Source organism: Gopherus evgoodei, chromosome 11 (assembly GCF_007399415.2).
Source record: "Gopherus evgoodei ecotype Sinaloan lineage chromosome 11, rGopEvg1_v1.p, whole genome shotgun sequence".
Taxonomy (NCBI): Eukaryota; Metazoa; Chordata; order Testudines; family Testudinidae; genus Gopherus; species Gopherus evgoodei.
Window position 1 is genome coordinate 80256991 of NC_044332.1, and position 19174 is coordinate 80276164.

The following is a 19174-nucleotide window of genomic DNA, read 5'->3' on the forward strand; positions in this document are numbered from 1 at the left end:
GTCGGACGGGCACTGCTCGTGCAGGTGCTCCAGTATGAATAGGTCAAGCAGGTCCTCTTTAGTTTGGGCCCCAGCTGTCCACTTGCGGGCATACCCCTGCGCCCGGTTGACCAGTTGTAGGTATGTGACCTCACGGGTTTTACGCTGGCTCCGGAACTTTTTCCGGTACATCTCAGGAGTCAGCCCAAACTCGCGGAGCAGGGCCTGTTTGAACAGTTCGTAGTCCCCTGCCTCCGCCCCTTTCAGTCGGCTGTACACCTCCACGGCTGTGGAGTCCAGTAAGGGGGTGAGAACTGCGATCCTGTCTGCAGGGTCAACCCTGTGCAGCTCGCACGCATTCTCAAAGGCCGTCAGGAAGGTATCTATGTCCTCCCCTTCCTTACGCCGGGGCAGCAAGTGCTTATCAAAGCTCTTTGTAGGCTTGGGTCCCCCCTCACTCACCACAGCCGGGGCCTCACTGTTTGCCAGCCGGGCCAGCTCCAGCTCATGTTTACGCTGTTTCTCCTTCTCCTCCCGCTCATGGTTACGCTGTTTCTCCTTCTCCTCCAGCTCATGTTCACGCTGTTTCGCCTTCTCCTTCAGCTTTTGCCTCTTTAACTTGAGCTTCTCCCTTTCATATTCCAGCCGCGTCCGCTCCACGGATGCCGAGCGTTGCCAGGAGGATCCCCTGCTGGGGGGTGAGCTTCGCTGGGCAGATCCCCTGCTGGCCGGGGGTGTCACGGTGCCCTCGGTATACACTGGGCTCCTCCCCGCCCTTCCCCTACGCCTGGGGGGGGGGGTCTCGGGAAGCCCTCGTCCGCTGGCTGACCACTCCCAGCGGGGACAGACACTGGTGCCTGCGCTGCATCTGCTCGGCTGCTTCCCTCAGAGACAGGGCTCCGTTCATTCATGCGGTCTCCCTGCTCCAGCTGGGCAATCAGCTGGTCCTTGGTGCATCTCCCCGGGCGCAGCCCCCTCTGCTTGCATAGCTCCACCAGGTCACACTTGCGCCGCTTGGCATACATCTTCCTGCTGGCCACTCACAGGCCGGGGTGCTCGCCGCTCCCCACGGTTTCCAGGGGGACCCCTAGTGCACCAGCCCTTCGTGAGGTCACCACCTCTCTGCCAGGGTCGAGCTGCAGACTCCTCCGCCCCTGGGACCACTCGCTGCAATCCCCCGGGGGATCCTGTTACTGCAAAGAGCTTCTCACTGGGCCCACACTCCCAGGGGTTAATCACCCCTTCGTTTTACTGCTCCCCAGTCACTTACTGCAGGAAGCGTCGTCCACGGGGTGCAGTACGTCCCGCCGCTGCCACCAGTTGTCACGGAGTGTGGGGGAGTCCCGCCCTGCACCCCTCTTCCTGGGACCCACAGTGACTCTCAGCCAGCCAGTAAAACAGAAGGTTTATTGGACAACAGGAACACCGGTTACAGCAGAGCTTGCAGGCACAGTCAGGACCCCTCCACCGAGTCCTTCTGGGCTTTCCGGGTGCTTGGATCCTAGCTAGGATCCCCTGAATTCCACCCACACAGCCCCAAGCCCAAACTCAAACTGCTTCCCTCCTGCCACTCCCTTCCTTTGTCCCCTTCCCGGGCAAAGGTGTTGACCTTTCCCCTCCCTTACCTAGCTCAGGTTACAGGCCCTGGCATCACCCATCCCCTAAAGTCCTCCCCTGCTCTCCCACTCCCCACACAGACAGTCCCTACTGCATCACAGCCCCCTAGACTGGAACGTGGGGAGAAGACCCCAGCCCAGCTTCAACCCCAGGGGTATTGGGGTGGGGAAAGGGCACAGGCTGCATAAGCCTTCCCACCTGCGAACTACGGGTGCCATCGAGCACCCCCGACCTAAAGGGGGGCAGGAAACTGGAAGGGCCTGGTGTAACTCTTCCCCCACGAGGCGGGGGGATGTTGGGGTGTCCCTGGGAACGTGGGTGGGTTCGAACTTCCCCAGCTCACTGGCTGAAGTGACCCCGCTCAGTTTGGTCTCCAAGGGGGGACAGGTGATGTTCTTACCGTGGGCTGTGAATGCTGAGTGGGGGGTGTTGGCCTGGGAGGACGGTCTGCCTTGGGGGATGGGAGACTGGCTGGAGGCAGGGTACCTGAGCAGGTAACGTGAGAACCCAGGAAGGGGTTAGAGGCCAGGTGACACCTCTGCCCGGGGAAGCTGGACAAAGGCTGGGGGAGGGGCCTGGGGGAGGCTGAGGGAGATGCTGGAGGGAGTTTGAGTTTGAGTTTGGAGCTGGCTGGGGGAATGGAGGGGAGCCCAGATGGGCTCTGACCTCCCAACAGGGCTCTGGCCTCCCTGGGGCCCCCCAAGACGGACCTGACTGAGGGGGCCCTGTTGTCTGTACCTGCAAGACTTGTCTTGGGCTGTGTCCAGGTTCCCTCCCCACGCTGAACTTTAGGGAACAGATTTGGGGACCCGCATGAAAGACCCCTAAGCTTATTTTTTACCAGCTTAGTTAACAGGATGCTGCCACCACCACGCATTAACCAAATATTTAGGGAGAGCTGCTTGGAACTGTGCCTTCCCCCAAATATCTCCCAAGTCCCTAACCCCCTTTTTCTGGCTGCTTGGGAATAATCCTCCGCAAGCCCCCACACCCCATTCCCTGGGAAGGCTTGAGAATATCCCCTCATCACTTTGTCCTGGCGAACACAGATCCAAACCCTTGGGTCTTAAAACAATGAAGAATTAATCAGGTTCTTAACAGAAGAATCTGAATGAAAGAAGAAAGGTGAAAGGAGAACCGCTGCGAGATTAGAATGAAGGATAATCTCCCAGACAATCAGATTCAAAACACAGAGAGTTTCCCTCTGGGCAAAACTTTAAAATTACGCAAAGAACCCAAATTTATCCTCCCTCTTATTTGCAGAAGAACTCACAAACAAGGGAATAAAAGTAACCTAACAGATTCCTTCTCTAAATACGCACTCCCCTATGGGAGTGGGATGGTTTCTTCTTTCTCTGTCTCAGGCTAAAGCACAGGTCCAGCGCAGACAAGAGACTTTTCCTCCTTCCAGATTTCAAAGTGTCTTGTCCCTGTGAAAGCTGGCTGACCCCCCTTAATAGATTACAAGCGGCCAGTAGGTGGGAGGGGTGAGTACTGCTCATGGACACAGCAGCCTGAACTTTTTCACTATCTCTTTTCCTCTGCCTCAAAGCAGGAAGATCCTGCTCCAGACCAATCAGTACTACCCAGATAAGGGGAACATGAGATTTTACACTTACCAATCAAGTATTAACACGCAAGGGTCTTTGTCTGAATGTCTATAAAAGGTTTGTGAAATTTGTGTAAGACAGAGTCTTTTGTACCAAGGCGCAGGCTCTCCTTTTTCTGCAGAATAAAGCATTTTTCCTTATCCCTGTCAGGTTGTTAATTGGCTCGCAGCTAGGCAAACCCGATATTTCGGTAACATCCCCTTGTTGGTCCTTCTGGCCAGGTGTCAGCCAAGTTATGGGAGCGTCTTAACCCTTTACGGGTAAAAAGGAATGAACCCTTAACTGTCTGTTTATTACACCCCCGCCCCCCAATCATAGAAAGGGCTGGATCACACTGGCTGTGATTTCTTCCTAGAACTTTAGGAGAAAACAGAGTTAATAAGACACATGCACCTTTATATACACTATGGATTATGTAAAAACTAACAAGATTTTTCACATTTCAAGGACGATTTTAACCAGTTGCTTCTGGGAAACTTTCACGAGGGAGAGCATCAAGCACGTGGTTAGAAGCTCCTGAAATGTGTTGTATTTCAAAATCAAATTCTTGGAGAGCTAAACTCCACCGAAGAAGTGTTTTGTTATTGGCCTTGGCGGTGTGAAGCCACTTCAGCGCAGCATGGTGGGTTTGTAGCTGGAAACGCCGTCCCCAGACGTACGAGCGTAGCTTTTCCAGCATGTACACATTCCCTTTCGCTGATTGCCCAATGGCTTTCCCTCTCAGCCAGTTTCTTGCTGAGAAACATGACATGATGGAATTCTTGATTCGGTCCTTCCTGCAGTCAAACTGCCCCCACAGCCCCCTCGGACGCCTCTGTGGTTCCTAGGAACAGTTTGTTGAAGTCTGGGGCCCTTAGCACAGGGTCAGACATGAGTGTCTCCTTAAGCTCATTAAAGGCCTTCTGACACTCATCAGTCCACTGCACTGCATCTGGCCGGGTCTCTTTGGTCAGGTCTGTCAGCCGGGCGGCGATTTGGCTATAGTGTGGTACAAATCACCTGTAATATCCGGCCAAGCCTTGGAAGGATTGGACCCATTTCTTTGACTTTGGGGCAGGCCACTTTTGAACACCAGCCACCTTGGCCTCTGAGGGTTGATAGTTCCTTGACCCACCTGGTGTCCAAGGTAAGTCACTCTGCAAAGAGGAATTAACTCAACTGTGTGTTTATGACAGACTGTGTTCCTGTCGTCTACACAAACCTTCTGTGTTACCAGCTGGCTGAGAGTCCCGGTGAATCGCAGGAAGAGGGGTGAAGGGCCCTGACTCCCCCACACGCTGTGACAGGGGTGTGGGGGGGGGAGGTTAGGGAACAGCACCAGGGTGGGGGTGCAGCAGGGCACAGGGAGCCATGCTGACTAGGGGGTGCAGGGGGTGTTGGGGAGCAGCACCAGGGTAGAGGGTTGTAGAACTGATAAATGAAATTGTTTTTAATTGTTCACTTTATTAATATAACTTCTGTTCACCATTCACTACACTTGTCCATATTGTAACTTCTGTTCACTGTTTGCCCTGTTGTAATTCAAACCCCATTTTAAAACACTCACTCCATTCTGTAAAAGCTTCCTCCAAGCTTCATTTTTGCAAACCCGGCTGTAATCTTATTAGTTTAGGTTGATGTGTGACTGAGGTGTGTATGGATGATGGAATCGACCTCCAGCCCCAGCCTGTCCTGATGAAATAAAGTTCAACCCCCCCCGGCTGAAGATGCAGACAAGAGCCCTAACAAAGTAAGCAGAGTCCACCCTAAACAGAACAGGTACAACAGAAGGAAGATCAAAGCCAGGTCCCAGGCTGACAGTCAGGCCTGCAACTGACGGGCGATCAATCACCAAAGCCAGAGGCAGCCTGACACAGCAAGACCTATAGACTCTGGAATCAGACTAAAGCCTACAGAAAGGATGGGTGAGATGGGAGACTTTGGAGGGTAACATTCTGCTGTGAACATGGAAGGGCATCGGTGCAGGCCCAGCAGAGACCCAGCAGGTCCTTGTGACCAGCTTTCTTGGCCAGTTACCGCCACAAGCTACGAACCCAAGCTGCAAAATCAAGCCACGAACTCAAGCTATGCCGCAGGTGCAGAACATCTGATGTGTGTGTGTGTGTGTATAGGTATTAGGTATAATGTGTGTGTATAAGGATTAAGATATTAGTTATTGGTCATAAATCAGATTGTTATAATAAATGTGGCATCTTTGTCTTGCCCCCGAAAAGATCCTGTGTAGTTTTGAGTGTACAGCAGTTGGGGAGCAGACAGACAGACACACGCGGCCGGCCCAGGGCTGCCCAGCTGCTGCAGGGGGTCCCGGTGGAGGGCCGGTATGTGATGAGCCAGCGCAGGCTGCAATCCGGCCAGCCCCAATTCCCGCTGGTAGCCATGGCCAGGCTATATAAGGAATGCCAGGGCTGGGGCATGGGGGGGGGGCCCGGGCCAGGCCGCAGTGGGAGGGGGCCCCTGACTGGCCAAAGAAGGCGACGTTGGGCCGGGAATGCAGCCGGTGGCTCAGGCAAAGCTGCCCCGGGGGCCCGGTGCCCCGCCCTGGCTGGGGTATAAAGCCAGGCCCGATGGGGATGCTCCAGTCACCCCAGGCCTGGCTAGTCCCCTCCTGCCCCGACAGCAGCTCTTGGCGCGCCCTGGTAAGTGCCCCCCGCCCATCGCAGGAGAGACCTGGGCAGCCCCTGCTTTTCCCCCGAGCCCCCGCCCCAGAGCTGCCTGCCCCACGGCGGGGGGGCTTGGGGGCCCGACACAGCTCAACTTGTCCCAGGGAGTCCCAGTGGGGCACAATCCCCCCATGGGGCAGAGCCGGCCCCCCAGGAAGCAGGGACGCATGGCATTCAGCCCCCAGCACCAGCCCCAGCCCTGCCCAGGGAGCTCGGTGCTGGCCTCCTCCTGCCCAGGACTCCGGGGTGGGGGCACTGAACCTCAGGGGGGTGGGGCCATTCCTGGTTCTGCCCCGTTTTCCCCAGGACGCAGGGCTGGGGCAGCCTGGGGTCTGGTGGGGGGAAAGGGTCAGTGTGGGGGCAGGGGCAGCAGGAAGATGGGGTACAGGGGCAGTGGGGGGATGAGGGAAAGGGGCAGCAGGTAGTCAGGGGGTGGGGGGCTCTGGGGGGATGGGTACTGGGCAGTGAGGGGGCAGGAGAAATAGGGGGATGGTAGTAAGTGGATAGGGAGAGGGTGGGAAGCAGTGGGGTGATGGGGCAGTGAGGAGATGGGGGTCAGTGTAGGGGTTGGGAGGGAGTGGGGGGAATGGGGCAGAGGGCAGGGGGGTTGAGTGGGAGTTGGGGGGATGGGGCAGCAGACGGGGGGGCTAGGCGGGAGTGGGGGGGACAGGGCAGTGGGTGAGGGGGATGGGGCAGCGGCTGGTGGGGTTGGGTGGGAGTGGGGGGGACTGGACAGCCACTGGGGTGGATGGGGGGGTGGGGCAGTGGGCAGGGGGGTTGGGCGGAAGCAGGGGGGATGGGGCAGCGGGTAATGGGGGGTGGGGGGAACGGGGCAGCGGCTGGTGGGGGGGACCGGGCAGCAGGTGGGGGAGATGGGGCAGCAGCTGGTGGGGGGACGGGGCAGCAGGCGGGGGGATAGGGCAGCAGGCGGTGGAGGTGGGGGGAATGGGGCAGGAGCTGGTGGGGGGACGGGGCAGCAGGCGGGGGGATAGGGCAGCAGGCGGTGGAGGTGGGGGGACGGGGCAGCAGGCGGGGGGGATAGGGCAGCAGGAGGTGGAGGTGGGGGGACGGGGCAGCAGGCGGGGGGATAGGGCAGCAGGCGGTGGAGGTGGGGGGACGGGGCAGCAGCTGGTGGGGGGGACGGGGCAGCAGGCGGGGGGGATGGGGCAGTGGGTGATGGGGGGTGGAGGGAACGGGGCAGCAGCAGGCGGAGGGGATAGGGCAGCAGGCGGTGGAGGTGGGGGGACGGGGCAGCAGGCGGGGGGGATGGGGCAGCGGCTGATGGGGGGTGGGGGGAACGGGGCAGCAGCTGGTGGGGGGATAGGGCAGCAGGCGGTGGAGGTGGGGGGACGGGGCAGCAGCTGGTGGGGGGACGGGGCAGCAGGCGGGGGGATAGGGCAGCAGGCGGTGGAGGTGGGGGGACGGGGCAGCAGGGGGGGGGACGGGGCAGCAGGCGGTGGAGGTGGGGGGGACAGGGCAGCAGCTGGTGGGGGGGACTGGGCAGCAGGCGGGCGGGACGGGGCAGCAGGCGGGGGGGACGGGGCAGCAGGCGCTGGAGGTGGGGGGACGGGGCAGCAGGCGTGGGGATGGGGCAGCAGGCGGTGGAGGTGGGGGGACGGGGCAGCAGCTGGTGGGGGGGACTGGGCAGCAGGCGGGCGGGACGGGGCAGCAGGCGGGGGGGACAGGGCAGCAGGCGGTGGAGGTGGGGGGACGGGGCAGCAGGCGGGGGGATAGGGCAGCAGGCGGTGGAGGTGGGGGGACGGGGCAGCAGCTGGTGGGGGGGACTGGGCAGCAGGCGGGCGGGACGGGGCAGCAGGCGGGGGGGACGGGGCAGCAGGCGCTGGAGGTGGGGGGACGGGGCAGCAGGCGTGGGGATAGGGCAGCAGGCGGTGGAGGTGGGGGGACGGGGCAGCAGCTGGTGGGGGGACTGGGCAGCAGGCGGTGGAGGGGGGGGACGGGGCAGCAGGCGGGGGAGACGGGGTAGCAGGCGGGGGTGTTGGGTGGGAGTGCGGGGGACAGGGCAGCCGGAGGGCGGGAGCGGGGGGGGGACGGGGCAGCAGGCGGTGGAGGTGGGGGGACGGGGCAGCAGCTGGTGGGGGGACGGGGCAGCAGGCGGGGGGATAGGGCAGCAGGTGGTGGAGGTGGGGGGAACAGGGCAGCAGCTGGTGGGGGGGACGGGGCAGCAGGTGGGGGGGATAGGGCAGCAGGCGGTGGAGGTGGGGGGAACAGGACAGCAGCTGGTGGGGGGACGGGGCAGCAGGCGGGGGAGACGGGGTAGCAGGTGGGGGTGTTGGGTGGGAGTCCGGGGCACAGGGCAGCGGGAGGGCGGGAGCGGGGGGGGGACGGGGCAGCGGGACGTCCAGGGCCATGGCTGGAGGAAGAGCTCGGGGTCAGGGTCGGGGGGAGGTTCAGTGGGGCTGGGTGGAGCTGGGCGCAGAAATCCCACTGGGGAGCCCAAGCCAAACACACCAGCTACATGGGAGCTGAGGGCTGGATTCCAGACACCCCCCCCGCCCCATGTCTGGCTGGATCTGCGGGGTGATGGGGGGCAGCTTGGCAGCTCCACCCTGCTCCCGGCTGGCTTTGTCGGAAGGGGCAGGGGGTCCCTGAGGGTCTCGGCTCCCTGTGCTGGGGGGAGTAGGTCCCTGGGCAGAGTTCCCTGGGGAGGTTCCAGGGGGTTTTAGGGGGAAAGGGTTTCTAGGATTTGGACCCTGGGGGATTTCTGGGAAAGGAGGTCTTGGGGCGTTCTGGGGTCCCTTGGGGGTTTGTAGGGGTCCCCAGGGGAAGGGGGTGCCTGGGAAGTTCTGGGAGTGCCTGAGGGAAGGGGCTCCCGGGGGGGGGGTTCTGGGATCTCTGTGGGAAGGGGGTCCCCGGGGGGGGGGTTCTGGGGTCCCTGGGGGTGCCTGTGGGAAGGGGGTCCCTGGTGGGTTCTGGGGGTGCCTGAGGTGTTCTGGGGGTCCCCAGAGGAAGGGGGTCCCTGGGGGGTTCTGTGGGTCCCCAGAGGAAGGGGGTCCCAGGGGCGTTCTGGGGTCCCACCTGGGCACTCAGCCGACTCTCCTTCAGCAGATGTCGAAAGCGGCCCCCAAGAAGGTGGTGGCCCCGCCGCCCCCCGGCTGCACCCTGGACATTAACGACCCGCAGGTGCAGAACGCGGCCATCCGCATCCAGGCCTCCTACCGGGGACACAGGTGAGGGGCGGGGGGGGGGCAGCTGTAACATGGGGCCTGGGCCCAGCTCTGCAGCCGCACCCAGGGGCCATGGGGCCGGGGCTCTGGGTGCTCCCGGCTGCTGGGCTGCGGGGGGCACAAGGGGAGGCTGGAGCGGGTGCTGGGGAGCCCCAGGGCTGAGGGCAGGGGGTGGAGGGCAAGGGAACCATGGGGGACCTGGAGGGCTGGAGGACAAGGGGACCCGGGGGGTGCGAGGGGCCCTTGAGGGTTGGCAGGGAGCTGGAGGGCAAGGTGGCTGCGGGGGCTCTGAGAGAGTGGCGTGCAGGGAGGCACAGGGGGTTTGGCGGGGACCTGGGGGGCCAGCGGGACCCACGCGCGCGCCTCCCGCCAGGTCCCGCCAGGAGCTGAAGGAGAAGGGGCCCCCGCGGGTGCTGCAGGCGCTGAAGGACGTGATGCTGATCGAGGGCAGCGCCGCGCGTCTGGAGTGCAGGGTCAGCGCCTTCCCCGACCCCTTCATCCGCTGGCTCAAAGATGGGCGGGAGCTCAAGGACGGGCCCAAGTATCGCTACGTCTTCGAGGACCCCGACATCGTGGCGCTGGTGGTGCGGGACGGCGAACTGGCCGACCTGGGGCTCTACACCATCACCGTGAGGAACACCTTCGGGGACTGCTCCGACTCCGCCCGCATCCTGGTGGAAGGTAGCGCCCCGAGACCCTCCTTGTGTGCCCTGAGACCCCCGTTCTGTGCCCCGGGACCCCCATTCTGTTCCCCTGGGACTGGGCCTCGAGACCCCCGTTCTGTGCCCTGGGTCCTCCGTTCTGTGCCCCTGGGACTGTGCCCTGGGACCCCCGTTCTGTGCCCCGAGACCCTCGTTGTGTGCCCCGGGGCCCCCGTTCTGTGCCCCGGGACCCCCATTCTGTTCCCCTGGGACTGGGCCCCGAGACCCCCGTTCTGTGCCCTGGGTCCTCCGTTCTGTGCCCCTGGTACTGTGCCCTGGGACCCCCGTTCTGTGCCCCAGGACCCTCGTTCTGTGCCCCTGGGACTGTGCCCTGGGACCTTCGTTCTGTGCCCCGGGTCCCCTGTTCTGTTCCCCTGGGACTGTGCCCCAGGACCCCCATTCTGTGCCCCTGGGACTGTGCCCTGGGACCCTTGTTCTGTGCCCCGAGACCCTCGTTGTGTGCCCCGGGGCCCCCGTTCTGTGTCCTGGGACCCCCGTTCTGTGCCCCTGGGACTGTGCCTTGGGACCCTTGTTCTGTGCCCCGAGACCCTCGTTGTGTGCCCCGAGACCCCCGTTCTGTGCCCCGGGACCCCCATTCTGTGCCCCTGGGACTGGGCCTCGAGACCCCCATTCTGTGCCCTGGATCCTCCGTTCTGTGCCCCTGGGACTGTGCCCTGGGACCCCCGTTCTGTGCCCCGAGACCCCCATTCTGTGCCCCTGGGACTGTGCCCTGGGACCCTTGTTCTGTGCCCCGAGACCCTCGTTGTGTGCCCCGGGGCCCCCGTTCTGTGTCCTGGGACCCCCGTTCTGTGCCCCTGGGACTGTGCCTTGGGACCCTTGTTCTGTGCCCCGAGACCCTCGTTGTGTGCCCCAGGGCCCCTGTTCTGTGCCCTGGCACTATGCCCCGAGACCCCCATTCTGTGCCCTGGGTCCCCCATTCTGTGCCCCTGGGACTGTGCCCCGGGACCTCCGTTCTGTTCCCCTGGGACTGTGCCCCGGGTCCCCCGTTCTGTGCCCCTGGTACTGTGCCCTGGGACCCCGTTCTGTGCCCTGGGACCCCCGTTCTGTGCCCCTGGGACTGTACCCTGGGACCCTCATTCTGTGCCTGGGTCCCCCGTTCTGTGCCCCTGGGACTGTGCCCTGGGACCCTTGTTCTGTGCCCCGGGTCCCTTGTTCTGTTCCCCTGAGACTGTTCCTGGGACCCTCGCTCTGTGCCCCTGGGACTGTACCCTGGGACCCTCGTTCTGTGCCCCTGGGACTGTGCCCCGGGTCCTCCATTCTGTGCCCCTGGTACTGTGCCCTGGGACCCCCGTTCTGTGCCCTGGGACTGTGCCCTGAGACCCTTGTTCTGTGCCCCGGGTCCCCTGTTCTGTTCCCCTGAGACTGTTCCCTGGGACCCTCGTTCTGTGCCCCGGGACCCCGTTCTGTGCCCCGGGTCCCCCGTTCTGTTCCCCTCGGACTGTGCCCTGGGACCCTCATTCTGTGCCCCGGGTCCCCCGTTCTGTGCCTCTGGGACTGTGCCCTGGGACCCTCGTTCTGTGCCCCGGGACCCCCGTTCTGTGCCCCGGGTCCCCCGTTCTGTTCCCCTGGGACTGTGCCCCGGGACCCTCGTTCTGTGCCCCGGGTCCACCGTTCTGTTCCCCTGGGACTGTGCCCTGGGACCCCCGTTCTGTGCCCCTGGTACTGTGCCCTGGGACCCCCGTTCTGTGCCCTGGGAGCCCCGTTCTGTGCCCTGGGACTGTACCCTGGGACCCTCGTTCTGTGCCTGGGTCCCCCGTTCTGTGCCCCTGGGACTGTGCCCTGAGACCCTTGTTCTGTGCCCTGGGTCCCCTGTTCTGTTCCCCTGGGACTGTGCCCCGGGTCCCCCATTCTGTGCCCCTGGTACTGTGCCCTGGGACCCCCGTTCTGTGCCTTGGTACCCCCGTTCTGTGCCCTGGGACTGTACCCTGAGACCCTTGTTCTGTGCCCTGGGTCCCCTGTTCTGTTCCCCTGGGACTGTGCCCCGGGTCCCCCATTCTGTGCCCCTGGTACTGTGCCCTGGGACCCCGTTCTGTGCCCTGGGAGCCCCGTTCTGTGCCCTGGGACTGTACCCTGGGACCCTCGTTCTGTGCCTGGATCCCCCGTTCTGTGCCCTGGGACTGTACCCTGGGACCCTCGTTCTGTGCCCCGGGACCCCCGTTCTGTGCCCCGGGTCCCCCGTTCTGTTCCCCTGGGACTGTGCCCTGGGACCCCCGTTCTGTGCCCCAGGTCCCCTGTTCTATTCCCCTCGGACTGTGCCCCGGGTGCCCCGTTCTGTGCCCCTGGTACTGTGCCCTGGGACCCCCGTTCTGTGCCCTGGGACCCCCATTCTGTTCCCCCGGTCCCGTGTTCTATTCCCCTCGGACTGTGCCCCGGAACCCTCATTCTGTGTCCCGGGTCCCCTGTTCTGTTCCCCTGGGACTGTGCCCCGGGTCCCCTGTTCTGTTCCCCTGGCACCGTGCCCCGGGACCCTCGTTCTGTGCCTCAGATCCCCCGTTCCGTTCCCCTGGGACTGTGCCCCGGGACCCTCATTCTGTGCCTCGGATCCCCCATTCCGTTCCCCTGGGACTGTGCCCCGGGACCCTCGTTCTGTGCCTCGGATCCCCCGTTCTGTTCCCCTGGGACTATGCCCTGGGACCCTCCTTCTGTGCCCTGGGACCACCGTTCTGTTCCCCTGGGACTGTGCCCTGGGACCCCCATTCTGTGTCTCAGGACCCCCATTCTGTGCCTTGGGACTGTGCCCTGGGAGCCCCATTCTGTGCCCTAGGACCCTCGTTCTGTGCCCCAGGACTCCCGTTCTGTTCCCCTGGGACTATGCCCTGGGACCCCTATTCTGTGCTCCGGGACCCCCGTTCTGCTCCCCTGGGACTGTGCCCCGGGACCCCCGTTCTGTGCCCCGAGACCCTAGTTCTGTGCCCCTGGGACTGTGCCCTGGGACCCTTGTTCTGTGCCCCGGGACCCCCGTTCTGTTCCCCTGGGACTGTGCCCCGGGTCCCTTGTTCTGTGCCCCTGGGACTGTGCCCTGGGACCCTTGTTCTGTGCCCTGGGTCCCCCATTCTGTGCCGCTGAGACTGTTCCCTGGGACCCTCGTTCTGTGCCCCGGGTCCCCCGTTCTGTTCCCCTGGGACTGTGCCCTGGGACCCTTGTTCTGTGCCCCAGGACACCCATTCTGTGCCTTGGGACTGTGTGCCCTGGGACCCCTGTTCTGTGCTCTGGGAGCCCCGTTCTGTTCCTTAGGACCCCTGTTCTGTGCCCCGGGTCCCCCATTCTGTTCCCCTGGGACTGTGCCCTAGGACCCTCGTTCTGTGCCCCAGGAATCCCGTTCTGTTCCCCTGGGACTATGCCCTGGGACCCCTATTCTGTGCCCCGGGACCCCCGTTCTGTGCCCCGGGACCCCCGTTCTGTACCCCTGGGACTGTGTCCCGGGACCCTCGTTCTGTGCCCTGGGACCCCCGATCTGTTCCCCTAAGATTGTACCCCAGAACCTCCATTCTATGCCCCAGGACCCCTATTCTGTGCCTCCGGGACCCTCGTTCTGTGCCCCTGGGACCCCCGTTCTGTGACCCAGGACCCCCATTCTGTGCCCCAGGACCCCCATTCTGTTCCCCTGAGACTGTGCCCTGGGACCTTCATTCTGTGCCCCAGGACCCCCATTCTGTGCCTTGGGACCCCTATTCTGTGCCCCTGGGACCCCCGTTCTGTGCCCCAGGACCCCCGTTCTGTTCCCCTGGGACTGTGCCCTGGGACCCCCGTTCTGTGCCCTGGGACCCCCATTCTGTGCCCCCGGGACTGTGCCCTGGGACCCTGTTCTGTGCCCCTGGGACCTCCTGTACCTCTCCCGCACCTGCCCCTTTCTGTGTCCCTGGGACCCCCTGTTCTTTTCCCCCCATGCATCCCCTGTTCTGCACCCCTAGAACTCCCTTCTATGCCCCACATTCTGCACCCTCTGTTCTGCACCCCCTAAGAAGGCCTTGCACCCCAGATCCTTGAGGTGCCTCCCCAAGCTCTGCACAAACCCCAGCCACACCCTAGCCCCTGCCCTCACCCCAGGGAGGGGCCACAGCTCTACGGAGGGTCACAATGGAAACGCTCTCGCTGCCCAGAGCCCACTGCAAACCCTCAGACATGAGCCCCTCAGCTGGGAGGAGACAGCCCCCTTCTGTGCCTGGCACCCGGGGCACGTCCCCCCCCGCCTGGCCTCCAGGCATGTCCCCCTCCCTGCCCGGACCCCTGGCAGTTCCCCGCCCCCGGCCGGCCCCAGGCACAGGGGGCCCCTGGGGTTTGCGTTAGCACGGCCCAGGCTAGTTGTGGCCGGGGGGTCCTGGTGCTGGGCTTCTGCCCCTTGCCCCTGCCCATTCCTTGGCTGCTGGGCGGGGGGCTCAGCTCAGGCGCCCCGTCCCCGTCTAACGGTGTCACCCCCCCCCCAGTACCTGCCAAGATCGAGAAGGGGCCGGAGAGCACCAAGGCAAAGAGAGGTGCCACGGTCACCCTGACAGCGCACATCAGTGGCGAGCCGGCGCCCGACGTGGGCTGGGCCAAGGATGGGGAGGACATCGAGGAGGATGACAGGTGAGGGGGGCCTGACCCCCGCCATTGCCCTGGAGCGGCCAGGTCCCGGGGGTCAGGCCAGGCCTCAGACATGGGGGACTCGGCTCTGGCATGGGCATCCAGCACGGGTGCAGCTCCGGGGGCCTCGGGGCAGGTCCCTGGCCCAGGGTGGGTCTCCAGCGGGTGCCCAGCACGGGTGCAGCTCCGGGGGCCTTGGGGTGGGTCCCTGGCCCAGGGGTGGGTCTCCAGCGGGTGCCCCGCAAGGGTGCAGCTCTGGGGGCCTTGGGGCGGGTCCCTGGCCCAGGGGTGGGTCTCCAGCGGGTGCCCAGCACGGGTGCAGCTCCGGGGGCCTTGGGGTGGGTCCCTGGCCCAGGGGTGGGTCTCCAGCGGGTGCCCAGCACGGGTGCAGCTCCGGGGGCCTCGGGGTGGGTCCCTGGCCCAGGGGTGGGTCTCCAGCGGGTGCCCCGCAAGGGTGCAGCTCTGGGGGCCTTGGGGTGGGTCCCTGGCCCAGTGTGGGTCTCCAGCGGGTGCCCCGCATGGGTGCAGTTCCGGGGGCTCGGGGCGGGTCCCTGGCCCAGGGGTGGGTCTCCAGCGGGTGCCCAGCACGGGTGCAGCTCCGGGGGCCTCGGGGTGGGTCCCTGGCCCAGGGGTGGGTCTCCAGCGGGTGCCCCGCAAGGGTGCAGCTCTGGGGGCCTTGGGGTGGGTCCCTGGCCCAGTGTGGGTCTCCAGCAGGTGCCCAGCACGGGTGCAGTTCCGGGGGCCTCGGGGTGGGTCCCTGGCCCAGGGGTGGGTCTCCAGCGGGTGCCCCGCAAGGGTGCAGCTCTGGGGGCCTTGGGGTGGGTCCCTGGCCCAGTGTGGGTCTCCAGCGGGTGCCCCGCACGGGTGCAGCTCCGGGGGCCTTGGGGTGGGTCCCTGGCCCAGGGGTGGGTCTCCAGCGGGTGCCCAGCACGGGTGCAGTTCCGGGGGCTCGGGGCGGGTCGCAGGGCACTCCGGGTCTCTGGCCTGGGCACTCACCTGTCTCCGTGCGGCTGGCCCTTCTCCCCAGGGTGTTCTACGACATCGGCAGCAACTCGACCACGCTCACCATCAAGCGGGTGGCTGCGAGCGACGCCGGGAAGTACGAGGTCTTCGTGGAGAACAGCCTGGGCACAGATGAGTCCTTCGCCCGCCTGGACGTGCTCTGACCCTGCTGCTCACATGTCACTGTCACCAGACCCTGCCAGCGCCTCCCGCACCCAGGGCTCGGCCCCCTGGCACAGCCCCTGCTCCCGCCAGCGCCTCCCGCACCCGGGGCTCGGCCCCCTGGCACAGCCCCTGCTCCCACCAGCGCCTCCCGCACCCGGGGCTCGGCCCCTTGGCACAGCCCCTGCTCCCGCCAGCACCTCCTGCACCCGGGGCTCGGCCCCCTGGCACAGCCCCTGCTCCCGCCAGCGCCTCCCGCACCCAGGGCTCGGCCCCCTGGCACAGCCCCTGCTCCCGCCAGCGCCTCCCGCACCCAGGGCTCGGCCCCCTGGCACAGCCCCTGCTCCTGCCAGCGCCTCCCGCACCCGGGGCTCGGCCCCCTGGCACGGACCCTGCTCCCGCCAGCGCCTCCCGCACCCAGGGCTCGGCCCCTTGGCACAGCCCCTGCTCCCGCCAGCACCTCCTGCACCCGGGGCTCGGCCCCCTGGCACAGCCCCTGCTCCCGCCAGCACCTCCCGCACCCGGGGCTTGGCACCCTGGCACAGACCCTGCTCCCGCCAGCGCCTCCCGCACCCGGGGCTCGGCCCCCTGGCACAGACCCTGCTCCTGCCAGCGCCTCCCGCACCCGGGGCTCGGCCCCCTGGCACAGACCCTGCTCCTGCCAGCACCTCCCGCACCCGGGGCTCGGCCCCTTGGCACAGCCCCTGCTCCCGCCAGCACCTCCTGCACCCGGGGCTCGGCCCCCTGGCACAGACCCTGCTCCCGCCAGCGCCTCCCGCACCCGGGGCTTGGCGCCCTGGCACAGACGCTGCTCCTGCCAGCTCCTCCCGCACCCAGGGCTTGGCGCCCACACCAGCCAGCAGAGACCCCAGAGGGAGGCTGCCCCCGCCCTGGGACATAGGCCAGCTGTTAAATGGTGCCAGATCTGGCTCAGCCACCAGCTCCCCGGGGCGAGGCGGGTGGGGCCCTGGGCTCTGGTTCGTCCCCCCTGAGGGCTCCAGGCTGCACCAAACTCAGCTCCGCGCGCTGCTGGGCTCAATAAAGGGGCTGCTGCTGTTTGGTGATGCGTCTCTGCTCCCTCCTTTGTAGCTCTGAGGTGGGCGGGGGGCAGCATGCCCTGCCCCACGGCCCCCTGGCTCATCCTGCCCCACCTGCCAATAGTCGTCTGGCAGGTTCCACCTCTCGAATCCTGTCCCGGTCACACCAGGCCAGCCTCTGCCCAGCACGCGGCTGCTGCACCTCCTCCAGCACCAAGATCAGGGGCCATTTTCACAAGGAGCCTTTATCTGGCGCTGAGATGCAGCCACTTCTGGGGTGGGGCATGGGGGGGTCTGTTTGTATAAGGGTCCTGTCACGGCGTGTGGGGGAGTCAGGGCCCCGCACCCTCACTTCCAGCGATTCCCCGGGACTCTCAGCCAGGCAGTGACACAGAAGGTTCATTAGCCGACAGGAGCACAGTCCCAAGCAGGGCTCCTAGGTACAACCAGGACCCCTCAGCCAGGTCCCTGGGGGGGGGCAAGGAGCTTAGACCCCAGACTTGGGGTTCCTGCCTCTTCCCAGCCAGGCCAGAACTGAACCCCCTGCTCAGCTGACTCACTCTACTCCCCCCTCCTCCTCTCCCTTTGTCCAGGTCAAGGTGTCACCTGGCCCCACCCCCCTCCTGGCTCAGGTTACAGGCTCAGGTCCCATCCCTCCCCTAAAGTCACCCCCTGCTCTCCCCCATGCAGACAGCCCCAGTAAAGCTAGAGACATTCCCAGGTCAATCCACCCCGCTCCCTCCTGCGTCACAGGTCCCTCACCTGGCGCTGAGGTGCAGCCACCTCTGGGGTGGGGTCTGTTTATACAAGGGTCCCTCACCTGGCGCTGAGGTGCAGCCCCCTCGGGTGGGGCATAGGAACTGTTTAACAAGAACATGACATGATTTAAGACAGGAAGTGAGGTGGAAGCCTGTAGCCCAGTGAACCTGGAGCAGGATTTCAGTGAGCTGCAGGGTAATGCTCAGGGCTGGCTTTGGGCCGGGGCACTGGGGCTGCCACCTGATGGGGGTCTGATGACTTCAGGTTCACTATAATCAGCCCAATGACACCGCGGCCACTCTGGGGTCAGTGGTCACTCCGTGGGGAGCACCCCCCCTACTTTGGCTCCCCCAGCAGCTCCTGGGTCGGCCATGGGGGCCCAGCGGAATGTGGGGTCGGGGGTGTCACTTCATTCCCAGGCGGAGCAGGAGCCTCCAGACAGATGGAGCCCCCGTGCCCTCCCCTGGGTTCCCCCTCGGGTGTGACCAGCAGCCGGGCTCGGCCCCTGCCCCCGCAGTGTGCCCGTGGGCCTGGCCACTGGCTCCATGCCTGCTCCAGCCTATGGGGCACATGCAGGCTGCTGCGCTCATGGCTGTTCGGGTGTCGCTGGAATCCCTGCCCCAGTGATGGGCACGAAGGCGGAAAAGGCCCCTTCCCGATCTCTAATCCAAGCGAGTCCCTCAAAGCTGCAGCGAGCCGGGTCCCACGATGCCAGGAGATGGTGGGGCGGATTGCCGATAACTGGAGCTTTTCTCCGAAAATCCCCATGCAACTCACCACTGGGTCCGTCAATCAATTCCTGGTCAGTTTGGGACCACTGGGGCTCGTTTGCATTTGGGGATCCTGAGAGGTGCCCAGTGACGGGGCACCTGAACAGTTGGGGCAAGACCTCAGTTTGGTGGCCTGGTCACAGTCCAATCGCGGTGCCATCCAGATGGGGGGGCTGTCACCACCTGCCCTGTGACCCCCCCGGCTGCCTCACGACGCTTTGCTGTTGTAGCTCCCTGCCAAGCCCGCTCACAGCCAGCCTGGCAGCATGCAGGGCACACCCGGCCCCAGTGAATGTGTGTCGCTCCAGCCGGGGGCCAGGCCCAGCCTGGGTGACCCCAACACACACCTGGTCCCCAGCTTTCTCCACCTGGGAGCTCGGCAAGGTCCAGAGAACCCCCCGGGGTCCCTTGTTCCTTTAGAGACACAAACGCACAACCCGGCCCAGTGACTGCCCTGGCCTGAAAACACCCGGCCCCCCACGCCCGGCCCCTCACGCCCGGCCCTGCGCCGGCTCACGGGAAAACTAGGAGCCAGACAGAGCGCTGTGCCGGCCCCTGCCTGGGCAGCCATGTATCAGCGAGGATCCCCAGTGCCTCTCAGCGCATTAACACAGCCAGTTCACAATAGTATTAATTACCAGGGCATCGTTAGTGTTCAGCTGAGACCCCACTCTATATGCTGCTTCTGCACTAAACATTAGAAATTCTGTGCACAATATTTTAAAATTCTGCATATTTTATTTGTCAAAATAACACAATATAATCACACCAGTTTCAATTATTTCGGTAATTTATTTCAAAATACCCGTCAGCAAGTCTGGCTGTAACAATACAGAGAACAGAAAAAGATTCAGGAAATGTTTTTGTAGCCAAATAGATTCCCTACTTGGCGTATTAATGCAGAACTCTGAGTAATTCATTGAATGTTACCTGTCAGCTGTGTGTTCTCGGGGAGCCAGGGCGCAGTGCCTAGCCTGTCTGATAGCCCCCCTCCCGCCCCCGCAGCCTCTGCTTGACCCGAAGCTGCATCAGAAGAAAGACTTACAAAAAGCAATGACAAGGCCTGGAGAGACCCACCTAAACCCCTGGGACAAGGGTGACAGGATTA

General features: G+C 64.4%; 1 protein-coding gene across 1 annotated transcript; it reads left to right on the plus strand.

Moving 5' to 3' along the window:
- The first annotated feature begins 8932 nt into the window (after window positions 1-8932).
- On the plus strand, window positions 8933-15502 carry SPEGNB (SPEG neighbor). The gene is made up of 4 exons (XM_030579558.1): window positions 8933-9054; window positions 9425-9732; window positions 14198-14339; window positions 15364-15502. Exons 1-4 carry the CDS (start codon window positions 8933-8935, stop codon window positions 15500-15502), a joined length of 711 nt encoding a protein of 236 aa, XP_030435418.1.
- The last annotated feature ends 3672 nt before the right edge of the window (window positions 15503-19174 follow it).

Coding starts and splice junctions, on each gene's coding strand:
- SPEGNB (XM_030579558.1), top strand. CDS start 8,933: ATGTCGAAAGCGGCCCCCAAGAAGGTGGTGGCCCCGCCGCCCCCCGGC. Junction 9,055..9,424: donor GCCTCCTACCGGGGACACAG/GTGAGGGGCGGG, acceptor GCCTCCCGCCAG/GTCCCGCCAGGAGCTGAAGG. Junction 9,733..14,197: donor CGCCCGCATCCTGGTGGAAG/GTAGCGCCCCGA, acceptor CCCCCCCCCCAG/TACCTGCCAAGATCGAGAAG.